Here is a 20,513-nt window from a genome sequence, read left to right on the forward strand (position 1 = left end):
TAAGCATATACAATCCCATATGCCTCTATACAGGGTCAAACTGATTAAAATATGGGATGCCCATGGATAGATTTTAATGCTTGTAATTCCTTTGAACAATAAACCTTTTAATGAAATAAATGAAAGGAAACTGAAATAAGTCTTGTCTTTGGTGGATGGAGGCTAAGGGGAAGGTACAAGCACACGGGGAAAGAAATGGTGGGTGAATGCAGTCTGAATACTCATTGTGTATACACAAAAATGGAGCTAGATTTCTTTAGGAGACAACCAGGTTGGGAGAGATGAGGAACAAAGATGAGTGACACTGATGAAGATAGACATGGCATCGAACCCCGTGGTACAACTATTGAAGAGAATAGATACTAATAAATGAAAAAATCTTAAGTCAAGAAGAGAATGCTAAAATGTTCATGATTTAAAGAGTGCAGATTTATCATAAGTTAGCTACAAAGCTGAGATGACATTCAGGTAAAAATGAGAAGCAATTATTGAATAATAATTTATGCATCACCCCCCATTTCTTTAAAAATCTGAAGTGTTATATATTGTTCAATTTTACTTAAAATAATTTTACATCTTAATGATTCTCCTTTTGCGTATGTAAGTTCTAATAAGACAGGTTTGGGAAAAAAATCAATGGTCTATAATTTCCATCTTTAAATTCCATACTGAAGAATGAAAGTTGCTGCTTTTTCCTAAGTGCATGGCCTTTCAAGGCCAGGGGGACATTAGCCAGTCTTGTAATGACGAAGAAGACTAGTTTTAATTTTCACCCAGGCACTCATTGGCTCTCTTAATATTTTTCCTATCAATATTATTGTAAGATTGAATGTGCAAGATAAAACAATAGTACAAATAAAAAGGTCTAAGGCATAAGATTGCTGACCAACAGGAAAACCAAGGAAGATTAAAAGACAGCATTTAATTTCCCTTTGCATTGTTAATTAAGTTCATGGCATACCTTGAGTGGTTTGTAGTACTTTCCAATCCTCCTTCTCAACCTGCCTCTTACTAATTTGTTAGCCCTATAAATAATGATTCTGCACACAAGAACTGCATATTGGCATCAGACTCACATAATTTTATTCTAGTGGTTTATGATATCTCATTTTAAGTTTCATGGCACACTCACTGCAACTAGAGAAAACTCTTCCTATGTGAAGCAAGGGAACATTATTAACTTATAATAACTCATTCGTGTTAAATAAATTTAATAAAGCATTTTCCCATGTTTCTTATCGCAAAACAAAAGGTAATTTTTATATTGCCTCTACATATACCGAAATCAACATAGCTCATTAATTTATTCTCAATTGCTTTCTTTAAAGTACTCTCACACATACGTTTTCTTACCCATTATGTGGTAGATTTTGATTAGTTTTTTAATATTAGGGCTATTCTTAGGCTCCTAGAATAAATTCTACTTGGTTGTCATATATTAAAAAGAATGAATAAAACATTGCAATGTATCAACAGGATGGAACAAGTGGGCTAAGTTGGTAGCATTTTAGATTTTGCCACAAACAGCTCTTCTCTGTTCTTTTAGCACCATTCCCTTCTGTCTCTATTTTTTCAGACCTCTAGAGAAAATAAATTGAGTAAACCTTAGAAGTCTCTGACTTGTACATCTATGGCCTAGTGGCAAGAGTGCTTGCCTCATATACACGAAGCCCTGGGTTCGATTCCCCAGCACCACATATACAGAAAATGGCCACAAGTGGCACTGTGGTTCAAGTGGTAGAGTGCCAGCCTTGAGCAAAAAGAAGCCAGGGACAGTGCTCAGGCCCTGACTCCAAGCCCCAGGACTGGCAAAAAAAAAAAAAAAAAGATATTAAGTTACCCATGTCCAAATATAGTGACATTGGGGAAAGGGAGAGGGTAAAACTCATTGGATTGAAAACCCATGTTTAAGTAAAACAATGAACCTCAGCCTAGAAAACCAATATAAACAAAATTAAAAATAATCACACAAAAAATAAAAGACACAAGAGAACATTCTTATCATTGTTTCTTTGTAAGCCTGGGCCACTGTAGTTCCCACCTATAATCCCAGCACTGTTAAGAAAAATCACATGTTTGAGGCCATCCCTGGCTCCATAGAAAACAAACATACTAAAACATGTGCTCACTTTTCATTTGTTGGTAAGTTAGACTGCTAGAGTAAATCTATGTCATATATTATGCTTATCATACCAACATTGAACCATGTCATTTGACCTTCACAGTAACCTGCTGCTTACCATCCACCTTAGTTAAGCTGTGCTCAACAACGCTACATCAGTGCAAAAGTAGGATTGAGTCTGGAGTCTTGGCGTGTTATATGGGCAATCTGGGTACCAATGATACTTGAATCTGATGGCATTTTAACAAGATTCATAGATATCTTACTCTCATTCTAGTGCCCTCTATGTATCCCTCTTCCATAATGAATTGAGATAAGACTCCTCATACAGAGGCATTCTTGGTGACTAAAATGGCATGATATATATCCTCCTATTCATAATTCACTGTGCATAGAAATCACTGAAAGATCTTATTAAAATGTAAATTTGTATTCAGTTGTTCAGAGGTGTGCTTTTGTCATGAGCTATGTGAAACAAAGCTGATGGCCTGTCTAATTTCAATAGCAAGAGCATGTACGCTCTTTCCTTTAGAAAAGGAGAGACCCAGTGTGAGAAGAACCAGAAAGGATTTTTCTCAGATGGGCAATAATTTAATCTTCCCATCATCTCAATTATCCAAATGTTCTAATTTTTTATAAAACCCAGGTCTATAATACCAAACCTGCTTTTCCCATAGGACTTTGTTTTGGAGATGAAATCAGATTGTGTTATACAAAATGAAATGAACTAAAATGGTATATGTAAACCCCATTCACATGTAATTCAAATTTTTCAGTTAAGTATCTTAAAGCTGACACTGACTTCATATTTTTCTTTGGTATAACTACAGTTTTCAGACAACTCCCCAGCTCTCTGCTTATGAGATCTCAAGATCATATTGAATTCAATGGATTTACTCACCCAGAAAATAAGATAGGATACACAATTTTCCTTACACAGGAAGTCATTTTCAGGAACTTCCTATGAAATTTTAGCCTGAGAGAACAATATTGCTTTTTCTCTGTAAAGATAGCTTATCTCAACTTCATAACTCTCCTCTGTTCCTTTTTATGACCCAAGCGTATCCTAACGCACCTCACGCTCAGACTATTAAGAGTTATTGACAGTGCTGAGTGCCCTTCCTCCCCAAATTCCCACTACCATGTAGCTTAACAGAATGCCACCAAGTACAGGCTGGCTTTTCAAGTTCTCCTGCCTCCGCTTTCTGATTCCCAATGTTTTACTATGACAGGTTTGCCAGGCTCTCACATTTCAAATAAGCTCATTGAAATGTTTATTGATTTTAGAAACCTTGAAAAAAAAGCCATGGTTTATTCATGAACAGGATCTCCCTTTCCTCCCTTGAAATTCAATCAACTTGTGATTCATGTATTTAACAAATATGTCTTGAGCAGCCAACGCTAGGCATTGTGAATAATACTAGGGAGACAGAGATGAAATACAGAATCCCGGTGGCCTTAGTTTTCTGACAGACCATATTCTTTTAATGCACACTCCATTAATCTCTAGTGTTCTGGTCATGGGTAGGGCAAACATCCCTGCATCCAAGGTCTGTTTTTATAAATGAGCCCTAGAAAACTTACAGGTGGCAATATTTGTAATGCGCATTTACAATACTGAACTGTACCAAATTTATAAAATATAAAGGGTACAGTTTCCTATTCAGCCCTATTCCCCATGAAATGGAGATCTGGAAACCAGAAAAAAAATCCAATACAGCAAAACAAGTTTTGAATGAGGAAAGAGATAGGTGCAGGAGAAGGGTTAATTTTTCAAATTTATTTTAGCTTTACGTCTAAAAAGTTTACCTTCTCTTCAATAAGACCATAAAGTCACTGGTGATAACATAGGTGAGGAGTTAATGAGTAAAATCTCAAAAGAGAACAGAGCTGAATTATACTAGATTTTTTTCAAGATTAAAAATTTAGTCCTGTTATATTGAGGATAAAGTCTTATTAGAGTTGTTTATTCAGGAATTATTTCTTATTTGAAGAACATGTTCTTGAAGTTTCCAAGTGATTTAGGGTCTTCTGTTTTTGTTTTTGTTTTTCCTATTTTTGTTCAGTAGCACGATTAAACCCAGAGACTTGCTTATGATAAGCAATCGTTTGTTCACTGAGTCATCATCATAAACCTCAATTTTATGTATTCATTGATTTTTCCTTATGCCTAGTGATGTTAGTCAGTTTTTCTATAAGCTTAAGAGACATAACCTAGGAGCAGTAATGTAGATATGTCATCGTTCATTCAGTAGGCCAGCTTTGAAGTCACAAAGTTCCTGACAAGCATCACAAAAATAAAAAAAAATAAGAGTGGCATTACTTCCAAGTTTGCAATTCTTATTTACATGGCAAACTTTCATATTTTTGTCCTGGGTATGTCATTTGATGTAATTCAAATGAATTCTGCTAGGAACACTTTGATGTCGTCAAGATGGTGACAAGGAGGTATCAGAAGCCATCTATTGCCTTGTTCTGGCATTAGTTTTCTTTATAAGGACATAGCTTTTGTAATAATTGCTCATACTACTTTTTGTTTTGTTTTTGCAGCTCAGCTTTTAATAACAAATTATGAGCAGCAGACAACACTACCTGTTTTCAAGGACAGTATCTCACTTTGTGTGCCCACATAATTCATTAGTTACTAAAAATTAGATTGGCAAATGAGGCATTCCTATCTATCTCATGAACACTGGTTTATTTTTATTAGTAGAAGATTTAGGATTAAAGAATTAAAGAGCTTTGAGCCACACTATTTAATTCCATGTCAGTTACATTGACATGATATATGGATATCATTTGTACTTCTACAGTTAATAATATTATAACTAGTAAATAAATTATTTCAATGGATCTGGTCAATTGGTATTTTCATTTGTTGTTTTTTAACTGCCATGAATGTGTAAACCTCTTTTTTTATTAAGTGATGGAGACCTGTGATTGAATCCTCATCTACATCCTCAGGTTTATAGAAGCTACTTTAAGTTTCTGAGACACTTAGGTTCTGTATGTGTGTCTTTCCTCTTCTTATAAGAACAAGAGTCACATTGGATTAGCACACTATTCAAATGATTTCACTTTAGTTTAATGTGCACTTTAAAGGCCTTTTCTTCATATTTCCTTGGGTATACTGAGAGTTCAGTGTTCAGCATGTGACTGTGGAAGAGTAAAATTCAATCCATAATATGAATTGTCTGTGGTGTAAACTAAAAGAAGATCTGTGAATGTCAAGTTATCCTTTAGGGATCATTGCCAGAGAAAGCCTCATTGAGACAGAAACTTTGCAGTAAGGATGCAGTAAAGAACAGGATGAGTAAGGCATTTCAGGCATAGAGCTCAGAAATTGGACAGAACAGATGGGTAGGATAGAAGAGGAGACAGAGATATGAGGTGAGGTACTATGAACACTTTGTGGGACACATAGGAATTTGTCTTTCCTTTCTCAGGGTTATAAACATTCATCTGATATTCAATTAATTGCGACTGATTAATTCATTGCACCAAAAATGGAAGACACCTACTTCTACTTAATATGTCATGAATGCTCACCCTTAACTGTAATTTACCTACCTAAAAAATTCAGACAATAGAACATGTTAATTCAACTCAAATGCAGTATGCAGTAGATTCACTTAACTGGGATGAATATACTTAGAATAATTTGCAAAATCCTACCTACCACTGGTAGTAAGAACTTATCATAGGATTACTGTTATATTTTGTATTTGTGGGAACTCTGTTTGATGACAATGATTTATATAGAGAAATGAATGTGTCACCACGGTTTAATTTTCTCTGATGCTCTTGAAAATTTCTAGTTTATATATTTTATTTTCTAGGAATGTTTAAGAGAATTGCCACAAGCTGGGTGACTAATAACTCCTCTCCAAATTTCAGGGGCAAGAAATCTATAATTAAAGGGCCCACAGATTCTTTCTGGAGACTTTCAAGGACAATGTCCTCCAATGTTTCCGCTAACTTCTAGTGGTTGCTGGAAATCCTTGGAATTCCTTGGCTTATGGGTGGTTTTACTATAGACATCTCATGGACATGGATTTTTCTCTCTCTCCTCTCTCTCTCTCTCTCTCTCTCTCTCTCTCTCTCTCTCTCTCTCTCTCTGTCTCTCCCTTTCTCTCTTTCTCTCTCTCAACTAACTAATTAATTATTTAAGTAATGAATTAATTTACTCTTTTCTCTCTCCTCACTATCATCATTGTCTCTACCCCCCTTTGTCCCCTTTCCTCATAAAGATACCAGGCATTATATATAGGACTAATTCTAATCCAGTATTAACTCATGTTATAAAATTACATTCACAAAGTTTTTGTTTCCAAAAGAAATCATGTTTTGAAGTTCCACAATGAATATTTAAGAGATAACAATAAAATTCAAACTGGAGCAACAGCCACATAGAAACCATTAGAGAGGCTTGAAAATGCCAAACACCTACATGGGCCAGGAAACTAATAGAAATGAGATCCATCAACTAAAATGAACAGTAGTTGACTTGCTTCTGGATATTAGATTGAGGAAGAAAAGAGGGAAAACTGAGGCAAAATAAAACTACACTCTGTCTAAAAGGGACAGCTCCTAAACAGACCTATATGATTATCGCCTTAGAGGCAATAAATTTTATGGGGAGGTGAAGTATGACAAGATTTCCTGTTTTTCAGAAACTAGGAATCCAAATTTTAAGTGAAATATATTCACTTATTGTTATTCATTATTACATATCATTTTAATATAAAATATTATGTGGGCTGAAAATAACCTTCCAAATCTAGCTTGCCAAGAATATGTTTGCAATGTCAAAACCAAAATATGACAGTCCTTAAGATCTGTTTTGCCTCAAACAGAACAAAAAGCCACTTGTTTAGTTTCCCACTTGAACGACTTGACACAATTGGGCTGGCATAACCAAATATGGCTGAATATTTTGAGCCACCTTGATGATGTTAATGAGCAATCAGGAGTAATAGACTGTAATGGTTGAGCTTCATTGAACATCTTATCTGATTTCCGTTTCAGTACCTGGCATATGGTTTGTCTAATTTGTTATATAGCCAATAAATATTTATTGGCTAAGTTGATGAATTAGCAATTTCATTGGAGAAATGCATTTTTAAATGCTAAATATTAAATACAATGACCCCAAAAGTTTGAAGATGGAAAAGCAATATCTCATGCTGGAAATTATAATGAATGATACATTATTTCTCTTGGTAGTTGAAGTATTGTGCAGAAACGATTACTTCATTCATCTCCCAACTTCCTTGAGATTAGTAAGTGTCATATGTTATTAGCCCCATTTTTCAGATGGAGTAATTGGATCTTCTGGTGCAGTTCTCTCTTCAACTACATTATTATTTTTTAATATTGCTAAGAGTTTGATGGATGTCCTTACAGGAAATAGAACCCAAGACAGCATTTCTAGCAAAGGAATGGGAGTTACCAAGTTTGCCTTCCAGGCTCTTTGTATTCAGTAACGTGCAAATTTAAGCTCAGCGGGGGTTAAGTACATGAGGATTTGGACCTTTGACTCTTGACACCAAAAGTTGTTTCAGGTGTTTCCTGGCTTGCCACTTGGCCACTGTTGATTTTCCTTGAGACCTCTCCATGTTCCTCAAGTTACTGATGCTGGTCCATTCCTGGGTGAATGTTTTTTCAAACGCATACCTTGCTTCCTTTGGAATTGCTCTGTGTGAGAAAACACCAATCATTAGTGTCCATGTTGTGGAAAATGTGTCACACTGTCACACCCCCTGGCAGGTCAGCACATACTAACAAAGCTCCCGTGTATCAAGGACATTTTTTCCCCTCCCACTTTCAGGGAAGGCAAAGGTAACTAACAGGTGTCTGTAGTGAGGGTGGATGCTTTTTACAGGACGTCTATCTCATCAATCATCACCCTGGGGAGCCATGAGAACAGAAAATTGGGATGTGAACCTTTGAGGCTGGTTCAAATATTGACATTTCAAATCCAGTGAATTCTTTTTAGTGATATTTATTGTGCTTTTTAGCTAAAGCTAAAAAGTATCACCCTGCACTATAATTTCACCATCTTTTAGAAGCACCCTTCTAAAATTCTGTTTATTCCTGCTAACTGGGTTTATCGTATAACAAAACGATTGATAAAGAAGACCCAAATACAGAGGCAAGTATTTGGGAAGGATGTCTCACTGGCTGTGATTGTGTGGCTGGCTGCATCCCCTATCCTGCCTGGGCTTCCCTTAGCACCCCTACAACTCACGCCCATTTCACTGAGCAGTTGGCACTAACAGAACTGATCGTGTATTTTCTAGGTTTCCTCTACGCTCAGAACAACACCAAACGCAGCATTAAAGAGCGGCTCCTGAAGCTCTTGCCCTGCTCAGCTGCCAAAACGTCGTCTCCTGCTATTCAAAGCAAGTTTGGTTTTCTGTTGGCCTCTGTCCCCACCCTTCATGGCAACAGTTTGTTTTAATTGTTTAGGTGTGCATGCATTGCAGTGCTCGGCTTTGAAAAGAATCGATATATCATCTATTGTAAAAATCCACTTTATTGACATGCTTGTGTTTACCTGGGGCACTTTCGTGCAATTATGAAGCAGTTCTCGTTTGGCAAATGAACAGCACACTGTCAGGTGCAAGAATGTGTGCTGCAAAATAGGACATTTCAGATTGATCTCAGGAGTAAGAGCTGGACTCAAGTAATGCTGGGCGTTCCTGGTTTTGTTTTTTTAACATAGGCAGAAAGGTAGCGGGCAGTAGACATTTTGAACAACATTATTGTTGAAAGCTTCGTCCTTTCTCTTAAAAAAAGTTACTTAAAAACCATCATGCCAGACACTGGTGCCTCAGTCCTGTGATCCTAACTACTCAGACATTGAGATTGGAGGAGTGAAGTTGGAAGTCAGTTAGAACAAGAAAGTCAGTAAGGTTTTTATCTCCAATTGACCATGAGAAAGGCCATAACCTATAACTGTGGCTGTTGTTTTGAACTAAAAGCTTACAGACAATCCCCAGACCTTGAATGCCATCTCTGTGCACCTGCACATGAACACACAAACACACACAAATAATACTTATGTAATTCACTGTAATATTTTTCTACATGTATACACTGTATAATGTTCAAATTAGAGAAACTATCTATATCCTTTACTATCTTTAATTTTATTGTAGTGAAAAAATTCGAAATCATTTCTTCTCATCTTTCTAGAATACAAAATTCAACATAATTTTGTATGGCCATTCTATTTGACAAGAGACAGTATTTCTCTTGTGTACCAACTTTTCTCATCCTTTCTTCCCCTGTACTTACAGCCCTTGGTAGCAATTTTTATGGCAATTTCTACACACTCAATGTTTTGTGATTGTACATATTTGTGAGCTATAATGTGTGCATCTTTCTTTGTCTGGCTTGTTTCACTAAACCTAATGATCTTTCACCCATGTTGTTTCAAATGACAGGATTTCATCCTTCCCTATATCTCAATAGTATTCCACATTGTATCTCTCCACTCTTTCAGTTGTAGACAAATTGATTTTATATTTTGGTTATTTTGGAGACTGCTGAAATAATTTGGGGAGTGCAGCTGTTTCTTAGAAATACTGATTCTATTTCCTTTGGATATATAAACAGTAGCAAGATTTCTGGATCATATGGCAGTTCTATTTTTGACATTTTTGCGAAACTTCTATTTTCCAGGATAGCTATACAGAGAAACAGTAATTTATATACTGCTGCGCTTCAAATATGTCACCAGATTGGAAAAAAATACTAAATACTGAAAAACATGTTTTAATGTGACTAATCTTCGTTAGCATTCTCTTCTTATCCTTCAGGGGTCTGTGGAAAACTGAACCAATACAAACACATGCATACTTGTACATATAAACACAAATAGAGGAGGCTCACAGGTCTGTGGAGTAGACAAATAAATAGGAAAGGTTGACAGGCTGAGAAGATGCTACAATCCTGAGTTATCCTCTTCTTAAAAAGTCTTGTTTTGTCTTAAGACCGTCAACAAATTAGACAAAGACCAGTCACAGTATACAAAGTAAACTATCTTTCACTTAATTCAACTAATTGTAGTCCTTACTATGTCTACAAAATAGCTTCACATCAACACTCAAATTAGGGTTTGATTAAATAATTGGACATCATAGTCTCACCAGATTTGTACATTAAACTAAACACTCTACTCACTGTAAACTCTTTCCCTCCAGTGATGTGATATCCTTTAAAAAATATTATGTTTAAATATTATTTTCTACTTGAGCCTTGCCTTAATCATCTAAAGGAATAGAAGACAGAGAATGACACAGTCTAAAGTTCCTATATAAAACGTATAATGTGCATGTACAAATATTGTATGCGCAACTACTCTTTTACTGGTTTTTTTTCCCAAGAGTCAAACAACCTTTAGAGTCAGACAGAGAAGTTAATGAGTGACTTAATAAAGCATTAAAAAACTAACACTTTGCTTCCAACCATGATTATCAGATCTCAGCCTCATGAGTAGCTCGGATTATAGACATGAGATAGCAGAGCCTGGCATATCTCACTCTTTTATCAAGTATTTATCACGTTAGTTTCTGCTCCTTGTGCTGAGAGAGACAGCAATCACTAAGACAGATTTTAAAGTACAGAGAAAAATTTAAACCAACAAGCCAAGAAAAGCTTTATTTTTCTACAAAATTTGTAATAATGGTTTGTGAAAAGAAGAGAGACAGGAAAAAGTAATTTTTCTCAAGAAATCCCATGTGCAGGACATGAAATATGTTTAGATACATAGATTTGTGAGTGTTTTTTTTTGTTTGTTTTATTCTTCAGTACATATAGACCCAATCAATGTCGTAAATAACTTCCACCATGTCCTTAGCAACCTAGAAAGCCACTGAAAAATGCTAAGGCCATAATCCTGCAGGATACTGAAGCTCTAGCTATTATTTCCCACTATTTGTAGGTGACAATTAAGTCACAACTTTTCCTTTCAAGTTGGAGCCAAAATTACTTAACTTACCAAAGGTTTACTGAAAGTACTTATTTGTGTAATGTAGACCAGTAAAAGTGACTTTCAAATGGATCACAGTGTTCAGTTACTCCACACCTCTTAGAACATCTATTCCAGGAGGCTGATGAGAAAAAGGCAAAACCTAGTGGCCCATCCACCATCACTCAATACCAGCCCCTCCCTTTCCATTTTCATAGGAATCCATAGCTACCTAGTTGCTGAAGTTAAAGTTAGAGACTTCCCTCTGCTGATGCTGTCCTCTCCATTGTCTGATTGGTTTTTATACGTTGGTTAATGTTCTCTCTGAAATATCTTTTCAATTTACTTCTCCATCATATCTCTTGTGGTGTGTCTCTAGCTCAATATCCCTACCAAGAATCACTGAAAGAAGCAAAGGGAGGCACCCACCTGCCACATATTGTAATCCCTGTTGTGTTTGTTACTAAACACATTGCCTGGAGTTATTTGCATAAATTATCTGCCACTTAATATATTTAGTCTTTCATTCTACCATATTCCCCTTTGTTCCATTTTAATAGACTATGTGAGGCAGTCATGATACTAAGTCCTGTCCTTCTGGTGAGGAACAGGACATGTTTGGTTCATTTTCCTCATGGAGACTATTTAAGAAGAAGGACTATGCATGAAAATAAGAATAACCCCAGAAAGTGATGAATGTTATCAAGGAAGTCACTGGTAGTGTTATATCTGAAAAAAGGCCATGTGAGTAGGGCAACTATAGAGACCAGCCTAGGGAAATCTCATTAATGACGTGAAATTTGAGACCCTACAACCAGTAGTGTGAGAATCAAGAGACAGTGTTCCATAAGGAAAAGTCGTATAGTTTATTCAAGATACACAACAAAGACAGACCATTATAATCATCATAGTAGTGAGTTCAACAAGGACATTAAATAAAGCAATTCACAATTAAGTTCTTAATACATAAAACATCAGCCAATATTGATAGGTGACAAGTATTAACCTCATTGATACTGCTAATCAAGTTCTGGGGTTCACATGTTATTTTTCCCAAATAATATCTCATTAAACCAAGGAACAGAGAAAATAGCATCACCTTTCAATGCAAAGAGGATTGTCACACCAAAGCCCTTACTGTCTTTATTTTCTTAGGTGGGTTTGAACTCACCAGCTTCAATACTGATTGAGGAAGCGCCTTGTACATTTCAAAGAGCAGCTCGTTTTCCTATGAATTTTGAATAAAAATAGATACATGAAATTGTGACAATGAAATCCCCCTCTGTATGAGGAGAGAAGGAGGGGGAGAGGGAGAGAGAAGGAAGAAAAGGAGGGAGGGAGGGAAGGAGGGAGGGAGGAAGAAAGGAAGGAAGGAAGGAAGGAAGGAAGGAAGGAAGGAAGGAAGGAAGGAAGGAAGGAAGGAAGGAAGGAAGGAAGGAAGGAAGGGAGGGAGGGAAGGAAAGAAGGAAATAAGAGGAGAGAGAGAACATTAAATCTAGCCTTCTTCCACGAAGGTGGGTTCGCATATTCATTTCACGAGGATATAACAATTTGTTCATAATCCCACAAGTGGGAAGTTGGATGAACAAAACCCTTTATCTGAAAGCCCTCTCTCTGGTCCAGCAGCACATTTACTGAATTAACTATAAGATTTCAGACTGTCACATTCATAAATGAAGATCTATTGAAAGAGTTCAGAGAGAGAATAAAGGAAAAGGGCACATGTTTGGTGCAAAGGAGAGATCAATGGACTCATTTTTCCCTATTTTATATCTAAGATGAATAGAGAAAGAAATAATTTGTTCAAAACCATAAAGTGATTTAATTTTTCTGGGCTGGGAAACTACATGCAAGGTCTAATATTTTCTAGTGCCAGAGTTTGAAGATTTGGTATCAGGCATGGTCCAGGAAGTAGCTCAGGCATGTTTAAGTGGCCCGTGGATGACAGGTTAATGATGGAACCATGTGCACAGATATGGGCAGACATTCTGGAGCCAACAAGGCTGGTGAGCACCAGCTGGAGTAAAAGTAATAGTTTCTAGATTAATGGCTATCAGAAGACTGAGAAAGTCATAACCAAGGATATCCCAGCAGAAACTAATGTCCTTGAAAGACATAAATTCATTGTTAATACACCTAGGAAGGCACACCTCTGTTGGCTTTGTCTCCTATTTCCTTTTGTTTCTACTCTCTAGCCCTGCTCAATGAGAAACCAGAACTCAACAAGAAATGCAGACAATCTTCTTTAGAATTCAGCCTCACAGCCTGGAGTAGCACTTAGCAGGGTAGAAGGAGATACTAAATGAAGATGTCATCTCCCTGTTCATTTGAGAAGCTCTGAAATGAAATCCACAAAACTTAATCATGTGGCTTCTTTTGTATTTGTTCTTAATTTTACAACATATTTAAGGCTGACAACTAATTCATAAATGCTTATTGATCTTGAATTGGTATTTAAGGAATGTAACAACCTACTTCATTGAGAATGGATTACTATTAAGAAATTTCTAGAGCACAAGTATTTTTCCTTACAAAATAAATGCTATCAATTATGTAGCTGTATGTCTTGACTGAATAAATTATAGTAATTCACTTTTTAAAAAAAATCTTTCTACTTTTGTTTTTGTTTGTCTTGGGGGCTTGAACTCGGGGTCTCGGCACTATCTCCCAGCCTTTTTTGCTCAAAGTGCCACTTCTGGTTTTCTGATGGTTAATTGGAGATCAGAGTCACACAAACATTCCTGCCCGAGTTGGCTTTGAACCTTGATCCACAGATCTCAGCCCCTTGAGTTATGCCACTAGCACTTGGCTCCAGGTTTTAATTTCCCCCTCTAAAACAAAGTAATCATTTTTGCTAGTCACTCAGAGAATATTATGGTACAAAAGGATACTGATAGATAATAGTCAAGAATTAAGGCTGAAGATAAACCCTCAAATAATTATATGTGCCTGCATTATACACATTTTAATTTAAATTGAAATCATAATCATATCCATCTAGAAATATTTCAGTGCCCTAATTCCTACAAAATAATTGATTCACTAAATTAAATCTTTGTTCTGGAGCTATTTGTTGTTGATTATGAGTAGTCACAGAAAAGCGAGTATGGAAAGGTTATTGTAAGATGAAGCTACTCATAACATAAGCCACAATCAGTTCAGTGCTGTATATAATTGCATAGTACTATTTTCTAACTGTGCCTCAGATTTCCAATGTCAAATACAGCATAACTTTTCAGTGTGTTTTGTTTTTCCTGGAGGCATATGGACCGTGGAAAACTTTACATGCCCCTGTTGGCAGAAGAAAATCTCAGACTTTGGATGTTGGTGAATGGTTTTGCAAAGTGACTTGGACTGCCAATGTGTCAATTAAAAATGCAGCAGTCACTGCCAAGAAACATTCAAAAACAATGTTTAGCCCTCTGACAATTAATCTTTTGCTAACTGCTCAGTGAATTTAGCTGAAATCTCCAACCCGGGCTTGTGAGCTGGAAAATCTTTGGATGAACTGAGCTAAAACTAGTTGAAGTTGGCAATCTTTAATTTTAGCTATTTTTCAATAAAAAACAGGGCTACTTCCATTGTATTGTATTTTAAAAGCTTAAATATTATATTCAAAATTCTCAGATGTTATTTTAACTTATCTATCAGCCTCCATCACCAGGTCTGTGACCAATTCAGTTCTAAGTGCTTTACACGATTTATCTCATTAGAAGCTAAAAATAATCAGGTGAGTTAGGCTTTATTTTACTCCCTTTGCAGAAGTGAATAAGGCACGAAAAGCATATTATTTGGGCTAAGTAACCTCATCAGGAAGAGGAGCAGTAGCGGCTAGACGCAGCAGGGGCAGCCTCGAGTCTGTCCTTTACAAGTGCAGTGTTTTAGTTTCATGAAAGAAAATAAAAGGAGGGGGAGTATTTCTCCAGTGTAGATGATGTGACCCCTTGAATGACGCCAGAGGGTTACAGTTACATAAATAAGGTGACATGGCTTATTTCTCACTGTGACAAATGGCGAATGTTTCAAAGGTACATATGATTTCCTTCTTTCTTACTCTTTTGCTTACCATGAAATGCAATGTACGAGAGGCCTAGAAATGTCATCTTCATAAAATTCTTGTGAGAGCAACAGATTAAAAACAGGATTTACTAGGTAAAAACAAAATAAGAGAGAGGAAAGGAGAGAGAGAAAGAGAGAGGGGAAAGGCTTATCCAAGTAACATAAGTATTTAGTAGCAAATGAAAGAAAAAGACCATTCTTTCCCTGGTCCATTGTATTTCTATCAGGAATCTTCATTAAATCACGAATGGGTTTGATATGAGAAAGACAGAGCCAGGAGTCCCATGACAGCTGTTTGCTGTTGGCAGGTTTAGTTGATTTCATTTCAAGATGTCAGAGAATTATGGAGCATTGTTCGAAAGGTAATAGTGCCTTGGGAACACACAGATTTCATCTGAAGGCTGACATTGTGCTGAAATAAACAGAATTGTGTATCGAGCACTCAGATACAATAAATACAAGCAAAATACGATAGGAGACAGTGTTGGCCAATAGCACTAGAAATTTAAATGTGATAACTCTGGGATTGCCTATATTATTCAAATGCTGGTTCATGACTAGCTATAGACATCTTAGATATAAATTGCTTACTCCTTCTCAGATGCAATCCCCTTATCCATAATATAGAAATCAGAATGGTAAACATTCTATGTTCTTCCTCAAAGGATCAAATAAGCAGTGCCCATGTGTATTTATATGGACCATAAAGAATGACACCAGAATGACACTAGAATGACACTTAGATGAGGCTGAATGATACCTGGATATATTCCACAAAGTTGGGTCCTTTGGAGAACAATCATAAAGTGTATAATATATCTATACTCATATATACCTATATAAACACGTACATGTGTATATGCATTACCTCTTGTAAAAACTTATTCATCTGCTGCTATACTGGTTAATTTCAGTACTACCTATTATGAATAATCCTAAAATAAAATGAATGAAAAATACAAGACAGTTTAAATAGCTTTATTGATTATTGTATCTTTTTTTTTATTTCCTATCATGATGAGATAGTTTGCTTCCCACTATATACTTCTATCATTTTTGTAGCTCTTAATGAGCCAAACGCTTAGGCTGATAATTACTTTCAAATACAGATGTGGAAAATTAAACAGAAAGTATTTATTTATTAATTATTGAGTTCTTGTTCACCAAGTGGCTTACTTTATTAAAAATTGCATGCTTGGTCACCTGCATAGCTAACTGGATTTCTACATACCTAGTTTCCATTTGGATTTGTCTAAGAAGTAATGTACAGGCTAAGTAGCAGTCTAGTCAATGAGCAGTCTAGTCAATGAGACTGGTTTCTGGTGCCTTTCTTTAGATAAAGAAATGAGAACCTAGCAGTTCAAGCAGACTCAATTTTCTACTCCACTAGGTGTATAAAATACAGACTGTAGCTCTCTTATCTGCTTAGAGTTTAGAGTTAAAAATGTAGCCTTCTTTCTTTCAAATTGCCACAGGCCAAGGGATCTAAGCAACAAATGTGATTGGCAGCCTTCCGTTGCAGTAACACCAGTCAACTTTGCTTTCAATTCTTCGTTAAAAATAAAAAGAAAAGAAAAACAAGTTGAACTGACAAAAGAAAAGCCTATTCTCTTTTCATCAAAACGTTTCCTTCTTCTAATATCTTTGATAGCAGTATAGTATACTATAGTGTTCTTTTACTCTGTTTAGAAGTAAATAAAATTCTCCTGTGTGTTTTCCTATGGGTAATAACATCATATTTATTTACCTTAATAAAAGTATAAAAATAAGTAACATTAGTGACAAAATTGTAACATGATGAGGACATGTGGATTCCTCAAATGTGCCGTGTCATCTTTGCAAATTCTTTAATATATAATTCCCCTTATTCTGTAAAGTTATTATTCATTTAACTGTTATTATTGTCACCAGATGAGAGAAGGAAGGTAGGGGGTCTGAAGTGGTTTGTCCTAAATTGCACAATGACTAAGCAGCAGGGGCGAAAGTCAAGGCCAATCCATTAAACCATCCAGTAGAATCTATCAAAGCTTGTCCAACTTTATTCTTAGATCCATATACATGAATCCAGCCCATAATGACCTGACAGTTTAATGAAGCACATGGCATAGAAACTGTAATACATTTCTGTTTGTTGTTCTTCCATAGCATCCTTTCTAGTAACTATTTTAAATGTTTTGTATGCATTATTTCATTTAAAATTCTGGATAAAATTGTATTATAGATCCTATCATTATAAGTATTGTAAGCACGTCAACTAAGTGCTAATAAGACTTAAAAGAGGATTTAGTCAAATTCAGTCCAGAAGGTCCTCATTACTAATAATCACAGGTGTTCTCCCCTCTAGATTATATCTGTCAGCAATTCAGTCTGCCTAAAGAACTTATGAACTTGCTAACACTGTTATCAGCAGTTTATAGTTTGGGGTTTTTCTTTGCCAGTTCTGGGATTTTAACTCAGGGCCTGAGCACTGTTCTGGCTTCCTTTTGCTCAAGGCTAGCACTCTACCCTTTGAACCTCAGTGCCACTCTGGCTTTTTCTGTTTATGTGGGGCTGAGGAATCAAACTCAGTGCTTCATGCATGCCTGGCAAGCACTCTACAACTAAGCCACATTCCCAGCCCCACAGTTTATAGAACTTTAAGTTGAAGCTTGGAAAAGTTAAGTACATTGTCCAGTGCAAGAACTGGAAATGATCAAAGGGAAAAAAAGAAATTTGGAAAAATTTATTTTTTTTCTGGATTAGCACTATCAGGTACTGGTGTACTCACTGTGTTATAAGTAACATTAATATTAGTGTTAGTAATATACTACCACAAATAATATCCATGACATTATTATTAATAAGATACATACTACCAGATATGCCATCCCATTTAATTTTTTCATCCACCCAGTTCTATATATTGGGCAATAGTTTATGCTTATTTTATGTTATTAGGCATAGGAGGAGTCAAGTTTTATTAGTTACGTGGTCACATAATATATGTCCAACTGTTATTGGTAGAACCCAGAAACTAACTGAAACACAGATGGACTATACCACAATCCAGATAGTGCCAAACTTTCCTAATTTTATGCTTTAACTATAGCCATGATGGATAAATATTTTGTTTACCATCGTTGGCATACTTTCAAACATAACTCTACCATATTACAAAGAATTTATGACTACCTCATTTCCCTGAACTCCAAAACGAGTCAATTCCTAGTGGATTTCTTGAATGGCTAGGAAATAAGATTCCCAGTGTAGCTACTTTCTAACTATCTACATTATCTACTTTCTTATGCAATAGAGTGATTATATTTTGGCAGGAATACAATTTCTGCATTGTTGTTTATTCTACAACTGTTCTGTTAAAATGTACAATTTTAAATTAACAAACTAAAAATATATCAGTTTCCTGTTACCTTCTGAAATAAAGGGGAAGAAAGCCTTCTATTAAAGATTAAGAATCAAAAATTAGTCAGTGATTGCTTTATCAATATGAATTTTCCCTTATGTAGTTCCTCACCTTTCCACATCATGGCCCTTTCTTAGTTTTCAGAACACTGGAAGTAATTTACAAAAATTAGGATCAGCAATGTAAGATTTAAATTCTGACACTATAACTTCCTCTTTCTATGTCCTTCATACATTACCTCATTCTATCCAGAACTCTGCATCTAATTAGAAAAATGTGAGTGAAAGCATTTGTGTCAAGTGTCAAGGCCAGTTTCATTTCCAGAATAACTCTATTTTCTGCCTAGAGCTCTTTGTTACTAATTTTCTCATTCGTATTTGGGTGTATTATTTCTACGTAATTGGGCCATCATGTGCCCTCCTTCCTGTGGTGTCAGAGCAATAAAATAATCACCATGAACCCTGCAAATAGACGTCTCAGAGTTTTTACCCTGCCTCTCTACATTGTGATGGTGGGCAAATCACTTAATCTCTCTGTGTAGTGTAAGTGAGCAACAAGACCATGATGTTGAGGATTTTCTGAGTTAATGAATGTGAAGGGCTTACACATAAAAAATGTGGCTAGATCTTATTGGATTCTTAGGATGAAGAAGACAAAGCCTATTAACGAACGCTCAAGAGAAATTCTTTGGTTAAGGCATTTTTAATTTAATGAACTAATATAGGCTATCTTTCTGGATCTCTTTTTCTGTTTCACTACTTTTTAAAAATGTTTCTCTCTGTCCATAATTGCTCTCTGCTTTTTGCCTTTCCTAATTAGACTATCAGTCATTTTGGGTTCCTCTTTATAGGTAAATTCGATCATGTTCCTCATTTCATTCTCCTCCCTTCCCCAGAAGTTCTATTACAGATTTTCTCTATGTTTGTAATGTCTGGAATGTAACATCTTCTTCCTTTACTTGCCAAAAATCAATTAAGACCCTGTCACCTAAGGAAAATATTTTAGGGACTCATTCTGACTTAGAGCAGTAATAATATGTTTAATATTGACAATAAATCTTCCAATCAGGTGATTGCATTTATAAAACTCTAAGCTTGTAGAAGAATTGTTTATGTTTTTAAATAAGCTAGAGATAATCCATTCATACATGCTGTAAGAAATAGCTCCAGCAGTTTACCGCTGGGTTGTTACATCTTTCAAGTGATTGAATTCAATCACGAAATTACAAAGCAATTCAGCTTTCCCTAGAATAGGAATTACAGTGTCATTGCCAACAAGCATGGTGAACAGAAGATGTTCAAAATAATTGGCCATTTTCAAAGTACATCCATTTTCAATGTGATGTATGAATATAAAATAGAAGAAAGTACTAATTATGAAGGCTTCTTTTTCCTTTTGGTCTTAAAATATACTCTGAGCCAGAGTTAAAGAATTTTCAGAGTAAGAAAAATTGGGGCTCCAATTGCTTCTACTGGTCAGTGGAGGGCTCGGACTCCCCACTGTGTTTCAGATGGGTTGATTGCTTTCTCCTGTCTCCTTGTGGGCAGCCCATGAGCAACTTGGAATTCATTCTCATATATTCTGTACCTGCTGAATATAGTTCCTGTGTGTGTGTGTGTGTGTGTGTGTGTGTGTGTGTGTGTGTGTGTGTGTGTGTGTGAAGGTTATGTGGAAAAGAAGCATCGAGAAGGTATCTTGGTTTTCATCTTCTTGGTATAAAAAAGAATTAAGGTTGTCAAAGTTTAAAGAGATATTTACAGAGCCTGACCCAGGTTTGAACTTCCTGTCCACAGAAGTCATATGCTAGAATAGCAGTAGAAACACAGGAAGTTAGTGACAAATCCCATCTCCTCATCAGTTTTGAAGTTGTACAGACTTAAATTATTTTTCTTTATATCATGAGACTAATTTCTGGTTATCAGGCCACCTTCTTTGAGTGGCTGAATGACTGTGGG

The 20,513-nt window shown here is 36.0% G+C and overlaps 1 protein-coding gene across 4 annotated transcripts in view; it reads left to right on the plus strand.

The window, feature by feature from the left end:
• The window catches only part of Kcnip4 (potassium voltage-gated channel interacting protein 4), an 857,080-nt gene that overhangs the window by 760,336 nt on the left and 76,231 nt on the right, over positions 1–20,513 (plus strand). For 2 of the 4 annotated variants that reach the window (XR_007213578.1, XM_048364616.1), the window contains exon 2: positions 8,425–8,526. The exons of the other annotated variants lie outside the window; for them this stretch is intronic. Coding sequence is in view for 1 of the 2 variants with exons in the window: in XM_048364616.1 (XP_048220573.1) it covers positions 8,425–8,526 (102 nt within the window). In the remaining variant the exon portion in view is untranslated. The remainder of the gene's footprint in view (positions 1–8,424; positions 8,527–20,513) is intronic. 4 annotated transcript variants of the gene reach the window in all.

Source organism: Perognathus longimembris, chromosome 16 (assembly GCF_023159225.1).
Source record: "Perognathus longimembris pacificus isolate PPM17 chromosome 16, ASM2315922v1, whole genome shotgun sequence".
Lineage (NCBI taxonomy): Eukaryota > Metazoa > Chordata > Mammalia > Rodentia > Heteromyidae > Perognathus > Perognathus longimembris.